Source organism: Saccostrea cucullata, unplaced genomic scaffold (assembly GCF_032062105.1).
Source record: "Saccostrea cucullata isolate Sc308-1 unplaced genomic scaffold, CSIRO_AGI_Scuc_v1 ctg372, whole genome shotgun sequence".
In the NCBI taxonomy this organism is placed as follows: domain Eukaryota; kingdom Metazoa; phylum Mollusca; class Bivalvia; order Ostreida; family Ostreidae; genus Saccostrea; species Saccostrea cuccullata.
In genome coordinates, this window is record NW_026922937.1 from 129162 (window position 1) to 155484 (window position 26323).

The window sequence follows — 26323 nt, forward strand, 5'->3', positions numbered from 1 at the left end:
GATTTATTTTTTTTTTTTACACATGGGCAATTCTTGAGCTACCATACCTGAGTAAGAAAAAAAAACCAACAACACGGGTACATTCAATCAAAATGTACACAAAACATTACTAGGGCTAATATAATTGTAAATTTATATTTCATGATTATAAACAAGGTAAAGTGAAACATATGGAGATAACGAACAGTATTCAAGATCAAAAGTAAAAAAAAACAATACAAAAATAGGAGCAGAGCAAACACGGGCCTCCAAAACATCAGAGGTGAGATCAGGTGCCATGGAGGAGTGAGCATCCCATGTCGACTGGTCACATCCCCTTGTGCTCCTTGTCATGATCGGGAAACAACGGTAAAATCCGTCGTCAATTCAATGTATAAATAATGGACTGACAATTAGTATGAAAAAGGTCAATCAACATTTGACTCAATGATAAATTGTATTTGCTGACAAGGTCATTGTATCGACCATAAAACTTACGAAATAATGACTTTAAACGACACTGCTAATATTCTTGTTTCAACCACAGGGACTTGTGATTTCAACAACTTGTTTGTCAATGATTTACCTCGTTTTAAAAATTGTTCATACATAGATCATGCTCTCGCGTATCGAATCGACTGAGATATATAAACTCTGTATACAGGTGATGAAGGTATATTGCTGCATAAGTAAGGGAAGTTGACGATTGTTAAGTTAAAGTCATCACGTTTATCATAAAGCTTGATTGTAGATTACCATTAACGTCTTTTTCAAGTAAAATATTCAAATATGAAATAGATGTGTCAAATTCTGGGGTTTTTATTATCTCAAGCTCACCAGGATATATCGTATCGACATAAGAATGGAATTTACCATTGTTTATTGACGATACGTCGTCGATATACTAGTATCTAAGTGTCGAGTTGAAGGCTACGTCTTTTCTTTTTTCTTTTTTCACGTACAAGATTTTAGACAAATTCTGCTTCACAAGAATATAAAAATAGGTCTGATAATAATGGGGCGCAATTGGTACCCATAAGAATTCCAATTGATTGCTGGAAGACCTGGACTCAGGATCATGAAACATACTTAAAATTAAGTCAAAATTTTCAATCGCCTGAAAGATATATATTAATTATGGAATTCATTTCTAAATTTGCATATAAAAACACCCCTGTGAAATAATATGGAAAAAATTCTAATTTTGGTCTGCTTGACTTCCACAACATTTTATTATCAAATATAGATTTTGACTTAAGCTTAAGATGTTTCATGATCCCTGGGCCTGGTCTCCAAAAACCACAAAGATATTTTCAATCAGAAACTCAAGCATTTTTTTTATGTCAACTTCAAAGTACTTGTGTGTATAGTCAGAATGTTTTTAACAAATTATTTTGCAAATTACCAATGACAAGGTAGTAAATTTACGAGTTTTATTTTATTGAAAAAGCAGATGTCAATGATAATAAAAAGCCTGGACTTTAATTAATCGTGGGGAATGGTTGTGTTTAAAGTTGCAAAGTTGTAAGTTTTTAAGCTGTTGATTTTGGTAAAATCTTGTGATTTCAAATTGCCGAAAATTCCTTGGAATTTTTAAGTATCCACATTTGATTACACCTCTTCTTGAATTTATTGTTGCACAGTATTCTTAAAGTTTCTCCGTCACTTCTGTTAATATCTTAGTGAGGAGTAAAGAAAGAGGCTTGGTTGAGCATTTACTGGAACCCGTTATATACAATGCATCTTTGTTTGAAGTTTAGGAATCCAGTATAGATATATGGTAGTTCAAATTCATTCTGGTTTTTTGGGATATTAAAAATATTCAAAACTGACGTATGATTTTGAAGAATTTCTTCCTTAGAAAAGGAAACTATGAGTATAATAAGAATAAGAATAGAGGTCGATTTAAAAAAATCCATAAACAACAGAAATCTGTATAGAGGGTTAAATTCTGATCAAAGAAAATTTTCTACCCTCAGCCAAATGATTCAAATTGTCAAACGTCCATATCCTGTTTTCAGCTTTTACCTCCACTGGAAAGGGACGTATCTTTTCAATTTAATGTAGAATATTAATATGTCAGCTAACTATATTCTTTATGAAAAGATTATTCTCGTCTGTAGCCAAAAAGATTTGCAAAGAATAATAAAATTCTGTATGACAGAAGTAGCATTGGATCATTATTTACCACTATTTTGTAGCCTTACTTGTAAGATGGATTGCTACTTTCCCATGGCTTCAAGTCATATCTCGCTGAAAATCCAGAAAAACTCAGAGTGATTATATGAGATGTGCATCCGAAAAATGAACAAACTGAGTGTATAAATATGGGAGTTCAGTTCATTTAAAGTTTTGATAATATATACATGTATAAAAATTAATATAATAAGAGACACAGTGGAATTTCTTGAATTCTGATTGCAGTCTCACTTTTATTTGCAAGGTTGTTCTTCTTGTTGTTTTCATGTTGAGACCATTTGGTAGTGTTCACTTTGCTGAAACAAATAATTATGAAGCTTTATTGATAAGATAGGGAAAAAAAACCCCGAGAAATAGTGAGTAAAGTAAAAAAAAATGTGTTTTAGATGTTTACTTGTTTTATTTTGTATGGCATAGTTATAAAGTGCTTTCTTTGACTATCTCATAGGACCTAAAAATCACACTGCATATGATCATCGGCCACAGCAGTAGCCGATCTATTTGTAGTTGTGTTAGAAAGTGAGCATGGGAAAATGAGACGTTATTTTTTATTAGTTCAGTAAAATGGTTCCAAAAGGATAACAAGTATAAATTACGAGTAAAATACTTGCTTTATACTTGTTATGATTTGTTGTTATTATGTTTCAATTTCATCATTTCTCATTAGATAATTGATAATTAATGGTTATGTAAAAGAGTTTACAATAGATACTCCCCAGCCTGGGAGTGTGTAAGATATGAAAGGAAATCGTCATGATTTCCGGATAATAATGACGTGGTAAAAGTGCATGCTGAATAAAATTGAAAAGTTTTTCAACTAGTAAAAATTGTTCTGAATACGCAAAATTTTGTTTGCGGCCGATTTGATGCTTTGCATCAATTATACTTGTTGTTTATATTTACCTTTCATGGCGTTTGTAAGAATGTTTCACGCATGGGACGTTTCCGTATCTGGCAAGGAGATAGGAACAATATAAAGTGAGGCCACATAGCAATACAGAAGCGACGGTTACCCAGGCGATGTTCCCCGTGTCTTCCCAAAAGGTTAGGTGACGATCTGTGGTGGTTACCGGGGCAGCAGTGGTGGATTCTGGGATAATGACTGTTACGGTGGCGGTGTCTGCAATGGACAACCTTAGACTTTCTCAATTGCTTAGAAAATTTATTAGAAAAAAGTCCTATGTCAGTTTGATCAATAAAAATTTATTCGGGATTCTAAGTTAATATATCTACGATCAGATTTCTTTTTACAAAAAATATTAAATAATTTAAAACTGATGGCATCAAATTTTTTTAATCAATTTACAACACGATGAAAATAGAGTATTAAAGTTTAATTTACGCGACAGTATTGACAGCTAAATTAAATTCCTTCTATGTACGACGACGTACCCTGTAATCCGCCCTTGTCTCGAGCCGTGGCAGTCAAACTCAGAGTTATTCCCGTGGAGAAGCCAAGCAAACTGTTCATCACATACATGTCACCATTAATCTTCACTCCAAAGTATTCATTTCCAAGGGAAATTTGGTCCAAGGAATATGAAATGTTTCCTTTAAAAAATTAAGATAAATTTTACAAACAAAGGCAAAATGTCCATTTTAGCAGTAAAAAAAAAATACTCACACAAAGATATAAAAGACTTTTTTTTTCTTCAGAATTAAAATTAAAATATATTCTATACCAAAGTCAATAAATATTTATTTTTTTTAAAAATTAGTAACGGAAACCTTTTTTTTCTTTGAAAATGCTATTTTAAGGTATTTTTTTTTTGTCTTACAACATTTTTGATGGAGAATTATTAACCACAATCATTTCAGACAACTTAAGATTATAGTAATGGTTAGGACAACATAATGATATATTACAACCCTTAACAACAATGCTGTGTTTTCCTTTTCCTTACCAAAAGATCCAAGATCCCCGTCACTGGCTGTTATTACGCCTATCACGGTACCTACTCCGGTGTTAGGCGAAGCGTAAAATGTAAAGGCGGGATTGCCCATGACAGGGGTGTGATCGTTGACGTCACTAAGTGTGATGACCAATAAGGCTGTGTCGGTGAGCTCACCATCTGTCACTGTTACTGTGCACGTGACTGATGTGGCAGTCCCAGCGACGTCTAGATCATAGTCATGGCTGAAATATTTCACTTGAATAAAAACCAGGAAAGGAAATATTGTATATTCACTTTTCTCAATAATATACTAGTATGAGTTTGTTGATGTTTTCTGATAAAACAGTTATATCTGATGAAATATATGGAGAAAACGAACATTATTCAACCTCAAAGTTTATTCAAACAATACAAATCAGGAGCACAGAAAACTCAGACTTCAGTAGTGGGATCAGGTGCCATGGAGGAGCATCCCTTGCCGACAGGTCACACTCGCCGTGTGCTCCTTGTCATGACTGGGAAAACGGAAAAGAAACCGTAGACAATTTCGTATGAAAATAATGGACTATATTATTTGTGTGCAAAGCGTAGTTAAGAACTTAAAATGATGCTTACTTTAAAACAAGCTATAATTTGGGTTCAAGGCTTACATAGAAGCCACTTTAGGGTGCAGAAGTAAGACATTTCCCCAAATTTGCTCAATTCTTGTAGAATTTCATCATATTTGAGATACTTTTCTCTTCGGAAAACATAGAACACAAGCTTGTCTATCAGATTTTTAAAACATAAACTGCATCTCATACTTGTATATAAAATATATAAATTTGATAGATAGGCAAGCTTGTGCTCTAAGTTTACCGAAACAAACTTTGCTGTAAAATCGAAGAAAATTTGCAGAAAAATGAGAAAATTTGAAATTGCTAAGTTTTGAAATACTCATAGGTCACAACGAGGTCAGGAAATAGGTCACCAATACTCATTTTATGGCAGGGGTTACAACAGGTTTATATTTATAAACTGTTGCATCATTCTGAAAGAAAAGACACCCAAAATCGGGGACCAAAAAGGGGTTTTACCCTATCTTGCTCTTTTGTCCTATATTCGCACGAATGGCCATTGAGCAGGGAGAGATTTTTTCGTACCAGCACCTACTGCGACACTAGACCTCGTTTTATACTGTCTTATCCGAGAGCGGTCTCCAAGTCCCACAGTGGGATTCGAACCCGCGACGTCAGGATCAACTCCTTACTTCGCGACCCTAGAGCAGACCTCTAACCACTGCGCCACGCGGCCTCTTTTAAAATTTGTTCTAGAACATGTCCTTGCGTATTGAAAACTAGTAACTGAAAGACATGAACTCCAAATGCAGGTGATGAGAGTAAATCGTCATACATGATATTTTAGAATAGTAACCGACTTTTTAAATAATAAAATATGGACATATCGATTACTATTCAAGCTCAAAAGTCCATTTTTAACAAACAAATCGGGAGATGAGCAAATATGGACTTCTAAAACAGAGGTGGAATGGGGTACCATAAAGGAGTAAGCATTACCTGAGCTGCCGTAAAAAGGATATCGTATTCAAAAGAGCGAATGGATGATGCAAAAATAAACAATGCAATGTTTTTTTTATTGTTCATAAGGGATATGACAGTTGCCGCCTTTGCAGGAACGGTGCATTTTTTATGTGTTATGCAATAAAAACGTCATTTACCACTTCATCACATCAAAAACAAGTTTCATGTTTTCAAGCAAAGGAGGGACTTCTGACGACTTCTCATTCACTATTTTTCCCCCAAAGTCTCCTACCTTAGTGTGACGACTGCTGTACTAGGATGAATATTAAAGGACGGACAATCTATAGAGTATGTCTGTGTGTCTCCCGAATCAGGATCTGTGACGTCAAAGGATGGGCTACTTACAACAGTCCCTGCCTGTTTGAATATTTGAATATTACTGTTACCATTAAACTGAACACACAAAAGTTATATACAACGGGTCATGCTTTAACGTGTCATGCAAATGGGAAAATGCGTCCAATTGTAAAATAAACTTTAAGTAATTGTTTTCAGGTTTTTTTTTTCCTTATTTTTTGTAAAAGTTCATTTGTTCTTGGAAATGAGAAAACAGAATACTAGTAAATGACTAATGAAATGTAATTCAGCATAGGTAGAAAATAATTATTCCATACCACGCCTTCGGTGCCGGATATGTAATACGCATCCTTGCCGAACACCGGGACCTCGTTCTGATCTGCAATGGCGACGGTGAATGATGACGTAGCAGTATCGTATCCATCAGACACGGTGACGGTCATCAGATATGTGGTAGACGTGGTGGACACTGACTCGTAGTTGATGGTCTGAGTGGAGGAGGTGGTGATCAGGCCATCTAGAAGTAGTTCCCTTGGATTTTATCCGATTTACTCCCAATTCATATGAGTTAAATTGGAATTGATAACTAGGGTACTATTTTGTTCTCTTAGTACTCTTACCAAGAAATAAAAATTATCAGTGTTTATACATGTATATGTAATGGTTTGTTGTATTTTTGACAAAAGAATACACTTGCTTACTTGCAGAATCGATAGAAAAAAGAGTTGAGCCCAGACTCGGACTACAGAACAGGTGATAAGTATGGTTTTGTCCCGCGTCTACGTCGGAGAAGGAGACCTGGAAGACGGCGGTTGACATGGCAACGTTCTCCTGTACCGTGATTGGGGTCAAGAGAGGAAGGTTGGTGATCGACGGTGCTGAATTTATTCCTTGTAAGCAAAGAACATCCGTACTAAACATATCAACGCCTACAGGTACTTAAGTATCTCATGTTTTTGACTTCTAATTATTTAACGTGATAATGTATGCACAAAAATGTGTTTAATTCTCAAAGTAATACCTTCAAGAATTACGGTAAGTGTACGAGGTCCCACCAACGTGTTGCCATCTGTGACGTAAATATACAGGTCATATCCGGGTATAGTGTGGGAAGAGAGGTCAGAAGTCACGATAACTTCACCATCTGAAAAAAACCTCGGATATTTCACCGGCGTTTACTTAACATAGACATGTACATGCTGAGCAAATCAACTCATTTAAAATTGATTAGAGCATACAGTTGTGTATTGTGAAAGTAAAATATACAGTTGCATATTGTGAAAGTAGAACATACAGTTGTGTATCGTGAAGGGACACGCAGCAGGAACACACGTCATGTTGTAATACAGTTGACTGGAATCTTCGTCAGTGGAATTCACAGTGTAGATGATGTTTCCTTTGGTAGACGTGGCAGCTGCTATCCTTGTTGTCGCTATGAAACATACGGAGATAACGAACAGTATTCAAGATAAAAAAATCCATAAAACAATTCAAAATAGGAGCAGGGCAAACATGGACCTCCAAAACATCAGAGTTGGGATCAGTTGACATGGAGGAATGAGCATCCCCTGCTGACCGGTCAAACCCGCCGTGTGCTCCTTGTGATGATCGGGAAATAACGGGAAAATCCGTCGCCAATTCAGTGTATAATGGACTATCAATAAGTATGAAAAACGTCAGTCAGCATTTGACTTAATGATAAATGGTATTTGCTGACAAGGTCATTATATCGACCATAGAACTTACGTAACGATGGCTTTAAACGAGACTGCTGAATTTCTTGTTTCATCAACTTGTCACTTAATATTTAACTCGTTTTAGAAATTGTTCATATGTAGAGCATGCTATTGCGTATCGAATTAAGTGAGATATATAAACTCCGTATGCAGGTGATGAGGGTATATTGCTTTATAAGTAAGGGAGGTTGAAGATTGTAAAGTTGAAGTCATCACGTTTATCATAGAGCTTGGTTGTTAGTTTACTATCAATGTCTGTTTTCAAGTAAAATATCCAAAAATTAAACAGATGTGTCAGACTCGGTGGTATCTTTTATCTCAAGCTCACCAGGATATATCGTATCGACATAAGAATGGAAGTTACCATTGTTAATTGACAATGCGGCGTATTTCTAAATATCGAGTTGAAGGATTTTTTTCTTCTTTTTCACACATAAGATTTTGCACAAATTCTGCTTCATATGAATACAAAAATAGGTCTGCATATAACAGGGAACAATTGATACTCATGGGAATTCCATTAGGTTGTTGGAAGACCTAGTCTCTAAAAATCACATTGATCTTGTCAATCAGAAACTCAAGCATCTTTTTGATGTCATCTTCAGAGTTCTTATGAGTACAAAATAATTTTGCGAATGACCAAAGACAAGGTAATTATTTACTAGTTCCATATTTATTGACAAAACAGCTGCCAATGATATAAAAATCCTTGACCTTAATTCATCGTGTGGAATGGTTGTGTATAAAGTTTTTAAGCTGTTGATTTTTTTAAAACCTTGCGATTTCAAATTGTCCAAAAGTTCCTTAGAATTTTTAAGTATCCACATCTGATTTGAACCATGCACTTCTTGAATATATTGTTGCATAGTATTCCTGAAGTTTCTCCAATGAAAAAAGTTTGAAATAACATATCTGAATGACTTTGTAGCCTTGATATAATTTCAAAATTTAAATTAAAACAATACATAGCTCGGTGACCTTAACATTTCATGACAAATGCTCTACCTGGACAACCGTAAAGGAGATAAGAAAAAACCTTGGTTAAGTATAAAGATGTTTAGTCAAACCTTGTAAGTTGACAAATATAGGTGGGTTGTTTCGGGAGATGTATATTGTGAATACTCCGGTCACGGAATCTTTCCCATCTGTGCACCTCACTGTGACGTCATACTGCCGTGAGGTGTCGTAGTCAAGCGAGGGTTGAGCTTTCACATACACTCCATATAAAGCTGAAAAATAAGCCTACTCTTACCTCAAATTTTTCAGTTGGGTACTTTGAAATTGAATATCATTTGAATTAAAAAATCCATACATTTTTCATAATTCGAACTAAACATAGATCTTTTACGTGAAAATAATGTAAAGAAGTTCACGTTTGTTTCTTAGAAAATGAAATAAAAAAATTATATGCTATGCAATCTAATCATAATTAAAAAATATAAGTTGATATATTACTAGTTGATCCGGTTATCAATCTGGTGAAGAAGTTGTCTGTGGTTGGACTGATGCTGTTGACACTACAGGTTACCTTGTCCAGGGATGACGTGTCAGTAGCGTTTATCGTGTACAGTAGTTGTTCTGAGGCGTGGTCCTCTGAGAGGTCACGTGATGCCGGCAGGTTATGAATGACAGGAGGCTGAAATCAGTGTTATTACTAAAAATTAAATTTAGATAATAATTTTTAATGTCCAGGGGAAAAAAATTGATTGATTCCATTGTTTTACGTCCCATCGGAGAATTTTTCACCAATGTAGAAACATCACCATATAGGTGAAGAGCTTCAAATGTTGACCTTTACTCCGCACTTAGGGACATTACGCAGTGACGGATCCTTATCTTGCCAACGCCTATCGTGACTTTTTAAAGTCTCATCTAAAGCATCCGCAACTTTCACTTCAAGTGCCGAGGAAGGAACAATTGCTAAACATTTATTTGTCAATTAAGTCAGTAGTCGAGATTCAAACTCACGACCTTCGGATCAATGAGCAAGCGCTCTACCGACTGAGCTATTGTGACCGTTGAAAAGAAAAGGAAATGTTATGAATACATTTAAAGTATCTAATATTAGTATGTAATCTAAAAACAATTTCATTGCAATTCTACCATATCGTACTCACAATGTTGGTGACAACGATCGTCAAGGTTTTGGTGTCGGTTTGCCCGCATGTGTCTGTCACGCGGAAGTTCAGATTTGTGGTTCCACTGGGGAGAATCCCGGTGTTCCTGACTTCTCCTACAAATATTATTTCATTTAATTTCAATTTAATAATTAACACCTAAAAAATGGACGATAACGAATCATGGACTGCTTCAAAATGTATAAACCATAGACTTTTAAAAAGCATCCTGTGTATAATATGATAATTTAATTCTAGTTGTAACACGTCATTTGATTGGATAAAAGTTTTATTTTATATTGTATAACGTAAGTTGCCTGAGTCACAATGAGTTACTTCGAAAACGTATTACTCCGCTTGATGTTTATTTTAAAATAGGCTCAATTTGTTTTAGCTTTGAAAAATGTCTTGTTGACTACACTGAAATTTAATTATAGAATTATCATTAAGAATTATCAATAATTTCATTTTTTCTAGTGTTACCCGTTGTCGGATCAAAAGTAAAATAAGATGATGACGTTTTCATTACAGTAGTAATGACGTCAGTCGTGTCACTATCGGTGGAGGTTACGGTGTAGATGAGAGTATTCACTGCTGTATCATCGGGAAAGGACATAGAGTTGTCCAAATTTGTAAGACTTGGCTTGTTCCCTAGAAAGTAAAGAAGTATAGCGATTATTAGAAGTAGGTTTGTTTTCCGTAGCACCTTTCTCTTTTGAATGCATTTAGCCTATTTATTCAACAGACATCTCACAACAATAACCGATATCTGAAAAAATGTTTTCCCCTGATCTATCATAATTTGTTGGCTTTGATTATTAAATAATTCTGTCTAAGACATGTAGCAGCATTTAACAGCTTTTTATGATAAGGATTGATATTAGATTATAAATTAAGTACAATTCTAAAACCATAAACTGAGAACGACACATGAATTTAATTTCTGAAATAAATTTTTATCCAATAAAGTTTCAAACATTTTGCATATAAATATTTTACAAGCATGCAATTTCTGCTCAGACAAGCTATTAAAAGAATCAAAAGTCTGCCGTTAGTCAATCTTTTGCCAGCGGCCTCGGGTAACATTTTTACTTTTAGGTCCAATAAATCGACAAATTATATGTTACCCTCATTGTTATCAGTAAGTTTCTTAAAAAGTTTTTTTTAGAAAGTACGCAAGTACGAACAATGAACAATTTATTACAAGTCTTGCCTGGATCTAGCTGGACGTTGATAGCATAATCCCTCTGCTCGTGAAAACTGGTGGCGGACCCCCAGTCAAAGGTGTCCCCCACAACAGAGGATCCAATAGTATTTGAAGACGTCCAGCCATGCCAGTTCCAACCGCCCCACTCTCTTTTGTAGGACACTATAGGGTTTCCAGCTGTATAGCTGAAAACGAAGAGCACGTTAACACTTGGTCTTTATATAACTCGTATTTTTATTAAGATTCAAGATGGTGACAAAATGAACTTAAAGAGGGACAAAAAAGAACTAAGCATGCTTGTATCTACTGTAAACTTGTTACTTTTGGCTGTGTATTCTATTAAGCGCTTTTGACAGAGAGAAACTTCCGCTAATTCAAGTACAACGCTATGTCTTGCACACATAAACATAAATAAGAACATCGAGAAATGCGCTAAATCAGATTTTCGCTAACTTCTTCACAAACCAATTTCCGCCAAATATCGTACACGCTAAATACATTACATTTACAGTATTTTGCTTTAGTGATAATTATCAGGTATTATATAGTTTAGATTTGATTTAAGGGTTGAATTGAGACAGTTTGAAAATTGAGTAGAGTGTTGTAAATACTTACAATCCTATGATGTCTCCATTTTGAACAGGGATGCGCTCTGAGACTGGGACAGAATACCGTATCTCCTTATCCGTATCTAAATATACAGTTCTGTATGGGTACTCTGTTTAAGTATGATGATCCTAACTAATCATATTCTATTAGCATACCATCTTTAATTTAAAAGCCTTTACATTAAAACATGATTGATATGGTTGACTTCCACGAACCTGTGACGGTGTAGGAGTTTTGGCCAACTAAGGTATAGGATCCGCCCCCGATAGAGCGCCACATCTGTAGATCCACCACCCCTGTGTTATCCTTGGCATAAAACTCCCAGGTATCGACAAAACCACAACATTTAATCGTGTACTCATTATCGGCAGCATTCAACAATAACCCAAGTCCTAGGAATATAAAACATGAAGATAATGAACCTTAATCAACCTAAATACACATACCACTTCAATAAAAGTTGTTGTTTTAACCTAACGTATTTATTTCGAACACAACGTGTACCAATTAATGGTCTAAACTTATATATTATATATATATTACCTATTTAATGTAGACTATTGTCCATTCAGGGGCCCAAACACTGTCATTTCACATCTGCCAGCAGTGGCGTCCACTAGCTAGCATTTAACTGTCATTACACATTTTCCGGCTGTGGTATCAACTTATTTGGTTCACATACTGTCATAATATTTTTACCAGCTACTTATTCTTACCAGCTATGATGTCCACTAAATGGACCATGTACTGTCAAAACACATTTACCGGCTGTGTTGTCAACTTATTGATCTACATACTGTCATACACTGTAACATTCATACCTGCTCTGTGTGCACATAAGTCCAACTACTGTCAAAGCATTCTTAGCGGCTGTGGTGTCAACTTATTGGCCTACATACAAAACATTCTTACCGGCTGTAGTATCAACTTATTTATCTACATACCGTCATGATATTCCTACCTGCTGTGGTGTCTACATCGTCGTCTTTGTTGTCTGGATTGTTCTCTCCATCACTGTCGTTGTTATCACATACTTGCCCTATTAATATAGTTTAAAATGTAAAATATGATGAAAAATTTACAGCAGAGACACTGGTGTTTATATCATTTGAGATAAATTATATGGAATTAATAATATGGTTTTATTCTAAGGGTTTATCTGAAATGTCATTAAAGAGTGATCCATAGTCGTTCAACAAGTCATCCAAAAAATTGCTTCTACAAATTTAAGTAAAAGATTCAACGTAGAAATGCAGAAAGAAAAAGATTTTTGTATGGGTTAGGGGTAATGAAGAATATGGAGATAACAAACAGTACTCCATTAAACAATACAAAATAGGAGCAGAGCAAACACAGACCTCCGAAACATCAGAGGTGTGATCAGGTGCCATGGAGGAGTGAGCATCCCCTACTGACCGGTCACACCCTCCGTGTGCTTCTTGTCATGATCGGGAAATAACGGAAAAATCCGTCGTCAATTCAGTGTATGAATAAAGGACTAACAATTAGTATAAAAATTGTCAGTCAGAATTTGACTCAATGATAAATTGTATTTGCTGACAAGGTCATTGTCGACCATAGAACTTACGAAATGATGACTTTAAACGAGACTGCTGATATTTTTGTTTCATCATCTTGCTTGGCAATAAGTTACATCGGTTTAGAAATTGTTCAGACGTATAGCATGCTCTTGTGTATTGAATCAACTGAGATGTATACAATGTGCAAGTGATGAAGGTACATTGCTGCATAATTGAGGGAAGTTGAAGATAGAAAAGTTAAAGTCATCACGTTTATTTATTAGCTTGGTTGTAGATTGCCATCAACGTCTTTTTTAAGAAAAATATCCAAGTATAAAACAGATGTGTCAGACTCTATGGTATGTTTTATCTCAAGCTCATCATGATATATCGTATCGACATAAGAATGGAAATTACCACTGTTAATTGACAATGCGTCGTCGATATATCTAAATGTCGAGTTGAAGGCCACAGCAAGTGTTTTCTTCTTTTCGCGCATAAGATTTTGCACAAATTGTCAAATTCTGCTTCATATGAATTTAAAAATAGGTCTGCTAATAACGGAGCACAATTGGTACCCATGGGAATTCCAATAGATTGTTGGAATATCTGGTCTCTAAAACAACATAGATATTGTCAATCAGAAACTTAAGCATCTTTTTGATGTCAATTTCAGAGTACCGGTACTTGTGTGTGCAATCAGAATGTGTTTTAACAAAATAATTTTGCAAATGACCAATGATCAGATAAGTAAATTTACGAGTTCCATTTTCATTGAAAAAGCAGCCGTCAATGATATCAAAAAGCCTGGACTTTAGTTTATCGTGGGGAATGGTTGTGTATAAAGTTGAAAAGTCGTAAGTTTTTAAGCTATTGATTTTGGTAAAATCTTGTGATTTCAAATTGTCCAAAAGTTCTTTGGAATTTATGAGTATCCACATCTGATTCACATCACTTCGTGAATATATTATTGCACAGTACTCTTGAAGTTTTTCTTTCACTACTGTCAATATCTTAGTGAGGAGTAACGAAAGAGGCTTGGTTGAATATTTACTGGAACCCGCATTGTATCTTTGTAAGGATTCTTATGAAGTTTCGGAATCCAGTATATATAGGGTGGTTCAAATTCATTTTGGCTCTGTGGAATATTAAAATATTTAAAACTGACATATGATTTTGAAGAATTTCTTCCTTAGAAAGGGAAGTATGAGTATAAGTAGGATAACCACTTGTAGAATTAAATCCAAGTTCTTCTAAAATACGATTTATATAATGAGCCTTACATACGAAAACAATGTTATTACCTGCTTTGTCGGCAGGTAATCAATCGGATACCAGAGTAACATCATTATCTTTCAACCGAATAGGACTTTACAATTAGAATAATCAGGCATTATAATATCTTGACCCATATTTTCTGAACAGATTAACTTTTATAACTTTAAATTGATAATAGTTTTGTAGTTGAACTTATTTGAGTAAGTCGCGAGCTTCAAGGATCTTATTACTCTTCATTTATCTCACTATGAAATTCAAGAAAAATAATATCAAACATTGCTAAAAAACAGAGGTAGCTTTTGCATCATAATTCAAATATTTATAATATGATATCACGCCCTTTTAAGGGATTCTTTTGTAAATTCTAATGTTGTAATTTATTAGCAAATAAATTTGATCAAGGGTCCTATTTAGACTCTGAAATGTATCATACCAAATGTTTGGCCTTTCTTGACTTCATTTTTCTACACAATATGCCGTCTACTAGATCAATTATCACGGTGACAAGTCAACAGGGGAAGCTTACTGCCGTATGGTATCTGATCCCACCAAAAGAACAAGATGATCACGAACGTTAAATCTCCTTTTCTTTTGATAAAAAATATTTATCCTCTTTTGTGATCTTTTAGTAGTTCACCTGTATTTTTCAATTTATTGAAAAGAAAAAAAATCTACATAAGAAGAAATTGGGCGAAGTAAATGCTACATGTAGGGGTTCGTGGAATATGACATTAATAAGAAAATTAGACAAGGGACAATTGGCAGATCCTCCTTTGCCGTACAGCTTAGCTGTTAGTTGGTACTTATCTTTATCGTCTACAGTCAATAAAATATGAAACAGCTGTGGCAGACTCTGTTATGTCTTGTACTAACTGCTTATTTATAGGTACTTGGACACAGATTTGAAGTCAATATTTTCTCTATAATATTACGACTTACATATTTTAATAGCATTTCACACAAAAATTAATTAAAAATCTTTCATTATTTCATTTAAAAGTTATTAAAAATTTTTTAGCGGGTTTGATCGACACATCCTTGCACTTTCACAAATTTTAACCTTCTTCTTAATCCTTCGGAAAAGTTGCAATCTTGTTGTGTAATAATGAGAACCATTAAAACTTTTATCCAGAAAAATAATTTTATTCAGAGTAGAAATGTTAGAAAGCAAAACTCCTTCATAATTATCGTCATCCCGAACTAAGAGTTGCGTACAGAGTTTTGCAAATCGAACACACTCGTGTTATGTACACAGTTTTTGTAAACAGGGCACGAGTTCTGTTATCGTTGATGTTTACAATTCACCGGATGCGTTCATTCGTCACAGTCTGCTTACCACAACTGCACGGACTGACAATATATTGTGTGTTTGTTTTGCTTTCGAACATATCTACTCTGAATTTTCTGGATTATATAGTATTAATATTTTTCATTTGTACACAACAAGATTGCCACTTTTCCTAAGGATTAAGAATAGAATTAATTTGTGAAAGAGCAAGGATATGTCAATCAAACCCGCCAAAAAAATTGAAATTTTAATATCTTTTATATGAAATAAGATTTTTAATTAATTTTTGTTTGAAATGCTATCAAAATATATAAGTCGTTATATTATAGAGAAAATAATAACTTCAAATCTGTGTCTAAGTACCTTTAATTTTGCTGTTAAAATACACTGTTTGAGACCTGTTTAGTAAAATAAACCTTTATGATAAATTAGAATAAAGTAAAGTACTAAATTGTTTCTGAAGTAAGAATTATGAGAAATGGAATATTTTATACGAAATTAATATTTTACAGGACGACAATAATGTAACTTTACTTTTATCAAAGCTTATAAATTGTTCTTCTACTGCAAAGATGAACAACTAAAACATATTAATATAATGTTTCTTTTTATAATGATATTGTAACAGTTAATATTAATTATTGTAAAAAAAAATTTCGACATCAAAGTTGCAGCTCATATTGATTTAATCTATAAAAGTCGAGTTGAAGGCCAAAATAAGTGTTCTCTCTTTTTTTGTCAAAGTGTTTGAAAAAATTCTGCCATACTGGAATATAAAACAGATCGGGTAATAATGGGGCACATTGAGTAAGGTTGTTTGAAAACCTGGTCTCCAAAAACTACGTATTACATCGTTAAGGAGGGGTTCTAGCATCTTCAGTGAGAATTATTTTTAACAAGAGTTTAAAATCTGTTTTTTATGTCAATTACATGACACTTTTACGTCGGGGTAAAGAAAAAATAAATCAGTTCCTTTTGTGCAATTTTTTGAAAGATATTTACATTTTGTAAGCTATTAGAACCTTAAAATTAAATTACTTGAATTTTGTACACCTAAAAACTAGAACTGTGAAGCAATATTTAGTGTTAACCTGAAAAAAAACCCCGCGATATATCTCTTAAATATATGAGACAAATATCTGTTGTGAGAATGTTGATACGTAACATCCTTCCAAGGACATCTGACGTAAAGAGATCACCTTCCAAAATCACTGTTTGTTGAGCAAAGTCCTCTTGTCTACTAAGTTTTGAAGCTTGAATTAAATGGACATTATTCAAATATTTAAAGAAGTAAAAATATTCGTTAGAAGATATGAAATAATGAAAACTTTTGTCGAGAGTAGGAAATTTAGACTATGAATAATCAACACAAGATAAACAATAACTTTGTGTGATTTGCACTTTAAGAAGTCTTGACAATGTGTCTTTTAAGAATGTTGAACACAGAAAACAATGAAAGATGGTAACTCTGGTTTTAAGAATCTGTTTACAATGTCCCCAATACAAGTGAGCATTCACATAACCCGTAATTATATATTATCTTGCCAAGATAATAAATTAGAAGTAGGTTTTTTTGTCGTCATTTTAATTTCAATTTTGAATGTTTAGTTTAACTGCACTGGCTTAAAAGTTCACATGTTCTTGAACTGTTGACTTTAAATGAACTACGATTTTGAATGTATCTTTCAAACACTAGTATCCAAAAAAAGCAAATTTTCCTGTACTTTCTTCTGACCTATTCAGATAAATTTTATTTTACAAAGTGTCATTAAGGTAAAAAAAAAACATTAAAAATTTTCTTTCCTTTTTAATGGAGAAAAAAGGTAAACACTGCATGCAAACTTTCCGAACGGTCATCGTATATGTATTTTGTTCTAACAGAGCCAAACAAGATTTGAAGACACGTTCTGATTTTAGAAATAACTTGTAAAAGAACTTATTTTTGTAGTATTGTCTGGTATCTCTTTTTCACAATAATTATTATCAATCGATGATTACATCGTTCAACATAAGTGTAAAAAGCTTAACTTAAAAATCTTAAAAATATTTACTGAATGGATTATGTATTGTAGAAGCCCCCTCTAAATGACCGACACCATTAAAGTTATGTCTTATTAATATTTGATACACGTAACGATAAATTGATCGATCTTAAAAGAAAATCAATAAACAAAACGTAAAGAGGGCATAAAATAAGGTCCCCAGAATAAGATGGGATCAGGTGCCTAGGAGGAGTAAGCGACCCGTGTTGACCGACCACACCAGCCGTGAGCTCTATGTATTGATCAGGTAGAGACGTTAATTCTAAACGAGCTTGTTGAAACCCCTGTAACATAAACTTTTTAGATTGTAGCACGCATCGCTTAAAACACTGATCGTGCTCGGAGCAATTTCTTGATTAGGAATAAACACAATTAGCCGGTGATAATGGAAAATAAAAGTACATAAATAAGGAAAGTTGATAAGGGAAAAACTGAGTTCATCCCGTTTATCCTACAATTTAGTTGTTAGTTGGCTCTTATACAATATATGGCCAGTTAAATATGAAACAGATGCGGCAGACTCTGTGGTGTTCTTAATCCCCCATTGACTGGAGTCGACATCTGAATGGAAATTATAATTGTTTAATTGAAAAACATTATCAGCAAGTGTTTTCTTCTTCTAATTTGGCAGTTTTTGAATATATTCTGTTTTACAGGAATATATAAAGGGATCAGCTAATAACAGTACTCAGTGGAATTTTCTCAGTTTGTTGGAAAACCTGGTCTCCGGTTTTTTATATACACATAACGGAGAAGGGACACACACTTTTTGGTATGGGACAAAACATTTCTTGAATTTATTTACTTGACACTGGTTCCACAGGTTCCGACCTAGTAATAAATTTTGTCAAAAAAAACAAAAAAACAAAAAAAAACCCTCGCCATAATATTACATGAAAATAGTGCATTAAAAATACCCCAAAAACTACAAAACTAAAAACAGAAGTTCCGATATTTTTATTGCTGCTTTAGATAAATGTATAGAATAAAGCTTAGGGAATTATATAACTTCGATTTTTTATAATAACATTCAATATTCATGTTTTTAAACAAGAAGGTAAGGATATGAAACAAACATTTTTATTTCATTAAAATAGGATGTAAATGACATTTAATACACTTTAGAGGAACCCAACTGATAATGATCAGACTTCATAATAAAGACGGCGACTTTGACTGATAATTCATACAACTCTTTATATAAATATTACTTTGCTAAATAACAACCTTACGTACATTAGGTCATTGCTACTTATTTTGATAACTAAGATATCAATATTTTAACACATATATTTCAGAATTCAGAGAGAACCAATTCAAATGAAAGTAAATAAAATTAAATCGGTCAGTTTCCTTTACTTTGGTGTTTGCAAATCGTTTTAAATAAATTATATGATTGGATAAACGTTATGACATTGCTGGCTGTTGTATTATTTATTTCATATCTGACAAAAGTTTTCATTTTTAACTTTATCGTTTATAATTATTATAATTTTTTTATTGCTTTCTTGGTATGGAGAGACCTACGAATTCATGTTCGCTATAAATTGTAAATCGTGAAATGCTGGGATTCGATCCTAGCCAAAGGATCAAATCCCCACAAATAAAGACTTTTGCTCCCCAACCACAAAAAAAACTTTACCTCAACAAAAAAATGTACATCGCTTCCTTTACCATTTGAAAATAAACCTGATTTTATAAGTTTTTGTCTGAAAGGTTCGTAATTCAGGTGTTTCTAGCCTGCTCAATCTGCGCGTACAGTAAAATCCACTATCCGGCAGTCAAAGCAGAAAAAATAGATTATTAATCGGAAGGATACACAAAATTTTCTAGAAACAACCTTTATCAGCATTGGACAAGAAAACAAATTTTTGTCAGTTGTGACTTTTTTTGTTTATAGATTAAAAATATGTCAAAAAGTCAAAGACACAAAACATCACCGAACAGCAGGAAAATACGCGTACGCGTTTTTTTTTTTTTTTTGAATAGAACGTTTTTTAAATACCTTAATCAAATTAATACATGCTCAAATATTAAAAGGAATTGAAGATATATCAATTTTAAGTTCCTAAAGTCTAAGATAAAAACAATATAATCTTACACCATTTAAAAAATTCAATAAATGCATGTACATAAATAATTAAACGCATGCACTTAAATAAATAAATAAATAAAAAGCGTAAAAAGAAAAATGAAAATAGAGTATCTGAATAAGCCTACGGCTTTACATTCTTTTAATTAATTTTCCTTTTAAGATTTAACATACCTTTAACAATGTTTAACATCAGAAAAAGGATGCACAAATTGATAAAAACTCTTCTCCATCTTGTCATTTTTACTCTGTTTTGCAAAGATTGTGACCCAGTATCACTAGATTTTATGTTTAGAAAATTATTCTTTAATGGTTTTTATATCTCCTTATTTACAACTGAATATAGGTGAATGATGTCATATTTAATTGGAGCAGTAGTTTTGGGTAGCACACTGGGGGGATTTCTTCTCCAGAAGAGGCCCATAGTCCACAACGCCTATCTGGGTTACCGTAGACTGTTTTCTGAAGATCTTTCAATTGTTATCTCAATCCTAGTCTAAGGAAGTCATGACCTCAACTTAAATGAACATAAAATGGGGATACTTCAATATCAACTTCTGTAAAATGACCTTCAGAATTTTTAAAGGACAATTTTCCTTATATCACGTCCAACAAATTGGTAAACAGGGATTGCGGCAGGTGTGACCGGGCACCTGGTCACTCCTCTCATCTTTCCAGGGGTCATTTTTGTGACATTTCACGATTTTTGTCTTTCTAGGTTTATTAGATCAATCACGGTTTGATATCGTTTATCTTTTACACTAATTAATCCTTGGATCTATCAAGAAATCAACATTCAAACTTTAAGCTTTTAGACATAAGCATTCTAGCTTGGACTTTAACTGCGTTTAAATAGGTGTATTTATATGTTTGCTTTTCTACTTATTCTAATGTTAAAATTATTTGTTTAAACTAGTAATATATAAACCTCAGCGCCATAATATGAGCGAATTTGAATATCTTGTTTTTTTCCTGATATTCATTCATTTTATCAAATAAAATATAAAACATAATGTTATACAAAACTCGTTTAGTACGAACACGGATATTGCGAATTTACGGATATAGCGAAGTCATCTTGGATCCCCAGCTATATAAATTTAATTACTCTCTTATACGGTTATAACGAATTTCAGATATAGCGAAGTAATTTCACAGGTCCCAGTGACTTCGTTATAACCAAGTTTTACTTATATCTTATTGTATATCTTACTGTATATCTTATTTGATAAATTAAAGTATATCAGGAAGGACAGTGCACTATCAGAGGATGATCGCATGAAATATCTGGAGATAACGAAAAGTATTCAAGCTCAAAAGTCCATAAACAATGCAAAATAAGAGCAGACCAAACACAGAAGTACGAAACATCAGTGGTCGGATCAGATGCCATGGAGGGGTGAGAATCCCTTGCCGACCAGTCACACCCGCAGTGTTCTCCTTGTCATGATTGGGATATAACAGAATCCGTTGACAATTCAGTGTGTAAATAATGGACTAACAATTAGTCTGAAAAACGTCAGTCAGCATTTGATTCAATGATAAATTGAGATTTAGATTTACCAACAAGGCCATTGTATGGACCGTATAACTTACGAAAAGAGGACTCTAAACGAGACGTCTGATAGTCTTGTTTCATCGACTTGTTTGTCAATGATTAACCTGGTTTTAGAAATTGCACATACGTAGAGCATGCTTATCAAATCAAATGATAGAAATATAAACCCCATATGCAGGTGATGAAGGTATATTGCTGCATAAGTAAGGGAAGTTAACGATAGAAAAGTTTAAGTCGTCACGTTTGTCATAGAGCTTGGTTGTCAGATTACCATTAACATCTTTTTCAAGTAAAATATCTAAAAATGAAACAGATGTGGCAGGCTCTGTGGTATGATTTAACTCACTCTCATCGGGATATATCGTATCGATATAAGAATGGAAATCACCACTGTTTTAATTGACAATACGTCGTCTATATACCAAAATGTCGAGTTGAAGGCCACAACAGGTGTTTTCTTCTTGCAGACAGATATGATTAAGCATGGACCTGCATTTCTTTAGAAGAATTTTTACGATGTGTTTTCATCTGTAAACTCAGCTTTGAGCTAGCTTATAACGCCCCAGGTGAGCTAGAAAGGGGGGATTGTGTAAACATGAAGCGACGGAATAACTACAAAATTATTTCTATTCAATGAATTTTCTACGGATTTTAAACATTATTTGAAAATTATGCTATGTCATTTTTTCCACAATGAGGAAGACAGAGCCTTCTTGCTGAATTCGTTATTAGATAAATCAGAGTAAAGTCCTTTCCTGTTTTATCCTCAGGGCATTGACGTGCAAAAAATGTCTGTATTTTTATCCGATTTTACAAAACAAATAATGTTGGAACACACAATCAATTTGAAAATGAAATTATTTTTTGGTCTTTATTTATTATTATGTTTAATATATCTATTGTCATTTTACTATATTTTTTAAAAATGATGTGATAAATAAACGTAAATTAACAATTTTACTTAAGTAAATACTCCAGCTAAATGCTTTATTTCTTTTTTTTTAAACAATTACACAAGTTTTAATTTTTAAAACTTTGAAATTGATAAAACAAACTGCTTACACTCGTTAATGAAGTCCAATCTTCGATATTTATCACACGAAGGACCTCTCCTTTTAATTAAAATGCTCCATCTTTTAGCCAAGAATATCTCGTAGAGCCAACTTCACCTATTTTGTGTACCCCTGCGTTTAAAATTTTGTATCAGACTGCGCAATATGTTCAAAACAAGTTTTGAACAAAATACACATATATATATATATATAGATTTGTAATAAAACATCCAATCCTCTGCACAAAAGGACAAGAATGTAAAGAATGAGGGATGAATAGATTGCTATTGCCCTGTCTCTGGTGTAGGTGTCATCAAACTTTATAGAAAAAAACTTTTTCACATAACCTTCCCCAAACGCTACGGAGCACCCAAAAACCGTTCTATGTACATTTTAAACTTTTAAGGATAAAATCCTTTTCTTCAATGAGACAGTGGTTTACCAAAGAAAACGTGCATATTTGAAAATACATATAATTATTTATTGAGTCCAACTGAGCTTTTTCGAAATATTATTTGAAAAGAAAAATATGATTAATTATAATGGATATAATCATGATAATATTTTATGCTAGTTTATAATAAATCAACAGATGAAAACAGAGGTGGTAGAATTACGGCGTTAACAGTTCATATTCACTTCAGTTAATGTATACGAGTTTATGAGAGTGGGTAGATTAAGGGGAGGTGTCTGTTGATTAATTTTCAAATTAAGTGTAAAAATTTGCTTTCTAATTCTTATTATTTTCTTCTCAACTCTACTAGATACAAAAAAACCTCATTACAGACCCAAAATACATAAATCTCATGACATGTGATCCTTACATTGTAGCTCAAAGTAAATTAAATAATTTTAATTCCAATCTAATTTCCTTGAAATCCCAGTGACTATTGAATGGTAAAATAAATAGTGAATTGCTAGGCGTGGAATTGATGGTTTTTTCTGTTCCAGTCTTTTGAGAATTTTATCCAACGTTTCAGCCCCTATTCGCCTACATACGAGACTCTCATATTAACTTTATGATCATTTCACACAATTTAACACTTTTGAGATCGTAAAACACTTGCTACATGCACCAAGAGCACTTTCTTGTCTTTGTTTGTAAATCTTGTTTCGTTCTTTCCCCTTTTGCAATCGTCCTCAATTGTATAAAAAAAATCTTAGAAATTTAAAAGACAGCAAGTTGTTTGAAACGTGGAAAGAAAACTTCAAAAAATCTAAGGTTGTAGCGCAAAAAATTCTTGAAATGCCATATCTTTTGACCCAGAAAATTTGTGGAGCCATAATTTTACCCATAATACTTGTGTAGACATATACTTTTACTTCAAAGAAAAGACTTTTAGAAATTTCAAAAACCCCTGTAATCACAAAATGAATCAAACTACGAAATTTCTGAATATCAAAATTTGATATAATTTCTTTCTATTGTAATAAAATAAAGTGCAAGTTCTGTTTAAAAAAGTCTATTAATGATACGCTGCAGGATGTAAGATATTTTCATAAATTATCGTTTCAAACTAATAAAATATGGAGATAATATTGAGAAATTCAAGTTGGATAAACTGTGGGATGCTGAAGTATAGAGTCCGAGGGCTTACTCATGTCGATGGTCTGTCACCCAATACCACTCAGACCAACAGAGTCACAGGAAAACTGACAATCAGTTTGTCGTAGCTCCAAAATGTTATCCAGAATGCTTTATATATAGCAAAGCTTAACGAAAAGGTCAGGGTGCAATAGTTTCATTGCATAATGAAAGTTTTGAACGTACAGAATTTTAAAATCTTTTCTTAATAAACGTGTTTTTTCTCTTTACATAAAATAATTATGTGTTGGTTTTCAGACTTGAATCATTTTAGTGAAGGGGATGCTTACTACCAAAGGCACCTGATCCCCCATAGCCCAGTGTGTTTGTTCTGCTCCCAATGTTCTTATGTTAAGGCCGGTATACACGATGAGATTTGTAGTATAATACAAGTATTATAATACTTTTGTTTTATAATACTTTCTTGTACTCACGCTAATACATATCTTATAAGATTGTTAATAAACTACGTGTTTTCCCCGCCATAAGTCTCTTTCTGTCAAGAAAATAAAAATGGAGAATGAGGCTCTGATAGCAGTGTCTATCATCGAACTATGCACTGCTTGATATATTTCACAAGTCCTCTTCCTCTTCCCATAAAACCATGAGTTTTTTTTATGTCTTTACTTGTAAAGTTGGCCATTATTATTCACCATGTGCTTTTTGTAGTAATGATAAAAATAGGATGAACCCTAGTGTCATTACATTTCATTGGTTGAAAGTGATAGGTAAGTTAAGACTTGTATTAGGAAATAGAGCAGTGCTCTATTCTTAATACAGTTTTTTAAGATTCGAAAAATCTCATGATACACTGTATTAAGAGTGTATACACAGTAAGATTTTCTATTATAATACAAATCTTATAATACAAATCTTACCATGTATACCGGCCTTTAGACTCATAAGCGTGAATACTGTTCTTCTTATAGTCTGCAAAATATATAAGGAATTCAAAATGGTGTATCCGAGTTCCTGGTCTCCACTGTCATTCTTTTTTCACTTTTATTCATTTCATAAAATGTCTATATTTCCAAAGGGAATTTAGAGATAAAACGATATTAACAATTGTATTTTATTACTAATTATAGTTTTAATCAGACAGATTAAGAGAAAAATCGATGCAAGATCTGTTTGAGATAAAAGAGCGCGTGTTGTTGTTGTCACATATAATTCTTCACTGGGGATTTGAAATTGATAATTGAATGTTTGTGAATGTGTGTGAATTTTGATTAGAGTTTGAAAAAGCTATACCCACTCAAAATTCAGTGAAGAGTTGTTTTTCGCCTGGGCAAAAACAATATTATTTCAGCTAAATTACTGAGTACTATTTAGAAAGGATAAATCTGATGTTTTGTAGAAGCACCTCACTTGGTACTTCCTCCAGTATTTATCAAATGATTGCATTCGTACCACCTTTCTAAAGTGTAACATTAAAATGAGATTTTCTTAAAGATCACTCTGGTAAACACTGGATCTTTAAACTTGAGTAATATTGTATCTATTGTTTATATTTTTAATATTTTTTCTCGTGTTCTCGTTCGGATGTTCTATAATATATAAAGTAAATATGAAATTCACAGTAGTTTATTTAATTCCAGGCAAAATTTAAAATGTAACATATTGAAAATTGACACTTGATTGTGTACCGTTATTCCAAAAGCTTAGAACATGTTCCTGTAGCTTGTTTGGATGACTTTAAACAATAATTCGCTCACTCCTCCATGGCACCTGATCCCATCTCTAATGTTTTAGGGATCCGGATCCTTGTTTGCTCTGCTTCTGATATTTTATTGTTTAATGGACCTTGAGCTTGAATACTGTTCGTTATCTCCAGATATGTCATTTAAACAGACCAAGATTACGAAGAAAGAATTATGGTTGAAAATCTTCAATACACTGTAACTAGATTTGGTAAACACGACGACAAATACATTTACAACTATTTGTTCAATTGTTTGTTTAATAAATGGATATATATTGGAATTATTTTTTATATGCATCTATAAGTAGGCATAATTGTATAAAAGTAACAATTGAATACTTTTAATCATCATTTATCCAGCGTTGAGAACTGTCAAAATATTCAGTTCCTGTAAATTTGTTTATCTAATTACATTTCTCAGCAATAGACACTTTACGTTATGTACTTTTCTTCCCACAATAAATATAACCCCTACCTATAAAATGACGTCATAACATGTGTTTTAGGCTTCTGTTTTGATGTTAATATCGATACTAAAGGTGAAGAACACAAACAGAAATCAATCCCTTATATCTCAAAACAAAACA

The 26323-nt window shown here is 33.2% G+C and overlaps 1 protein-coding gene across 1 annotated transcript in view; it reads right to left on the reverse strand.

Annotated features, from left to right (window-relative positions):
* Window positions 1-2164: 2164 nt before the first annotated feature.
* The window catches only part of LOC134262827 (protocadherin Fat 4-like), a 57023-nt gene continuing 32864 nt past the window's right edge, over window positions 2165-26323 (reverse strand). Inside the window, exons 2-19 of the mRNA XM_062745153.1 lie at window positions 12581-12658; window positions 11835-12011; window positions 11626-11701; window positions 11017-11195; window positions 10287-10454; window positions 9804-9919; window positions 9142-9322; window positions 8754-8915; window positions 7245-7382; window positions 6972-7094; window positions 6652-6840; window positions 6268-6467; window positions 5886-6010; window positions 4083-4315; window positions 3571-3729; window positions 3082-3298; window positions 2410-2474; window positions 2165-2232 (exon numbers count right to left, since the gene is read on the reverse strand). Coding sequence (XP_062601137.1) covers window positions 2183-2232; window positions 2410-2474; window positions 3082-3298; window positions 3571-3729; window positions 4083-4315; window positions 5886-6010; window positions 6268-6467; window positions 6652-6840; window positions 6972-7094; window positions 7245-7382; window positions 8754-8915; window positions 9142-9322; window positions 9804-9919; window positions 10287-10454; window positions 11017-11195; window positions 11626-11701; window positions 11835-12011; window positions 12581-12658 — 2636 coding nt within the window. The 3' untranslated portion in view covers window positions 2165-2182. The remainder of the gene's footprint in view (window positions 2233-2409; window positions 2475-3081; window positions 3299-3570; window positions 3730-4082; window positions 4316-5885; window positions 6011-6267; window positions 6468-6651; window positions 6841-6971; window positions 7095-7244; window positions 7383-8753; window positions 8916-9141; window positions 9323-9803; window positions 9920-10286; window positions 10455-11016; window positions 11196-11625; window positions 11702-11834; window positions 12012-12580; window positions 12659-26323) is intronic.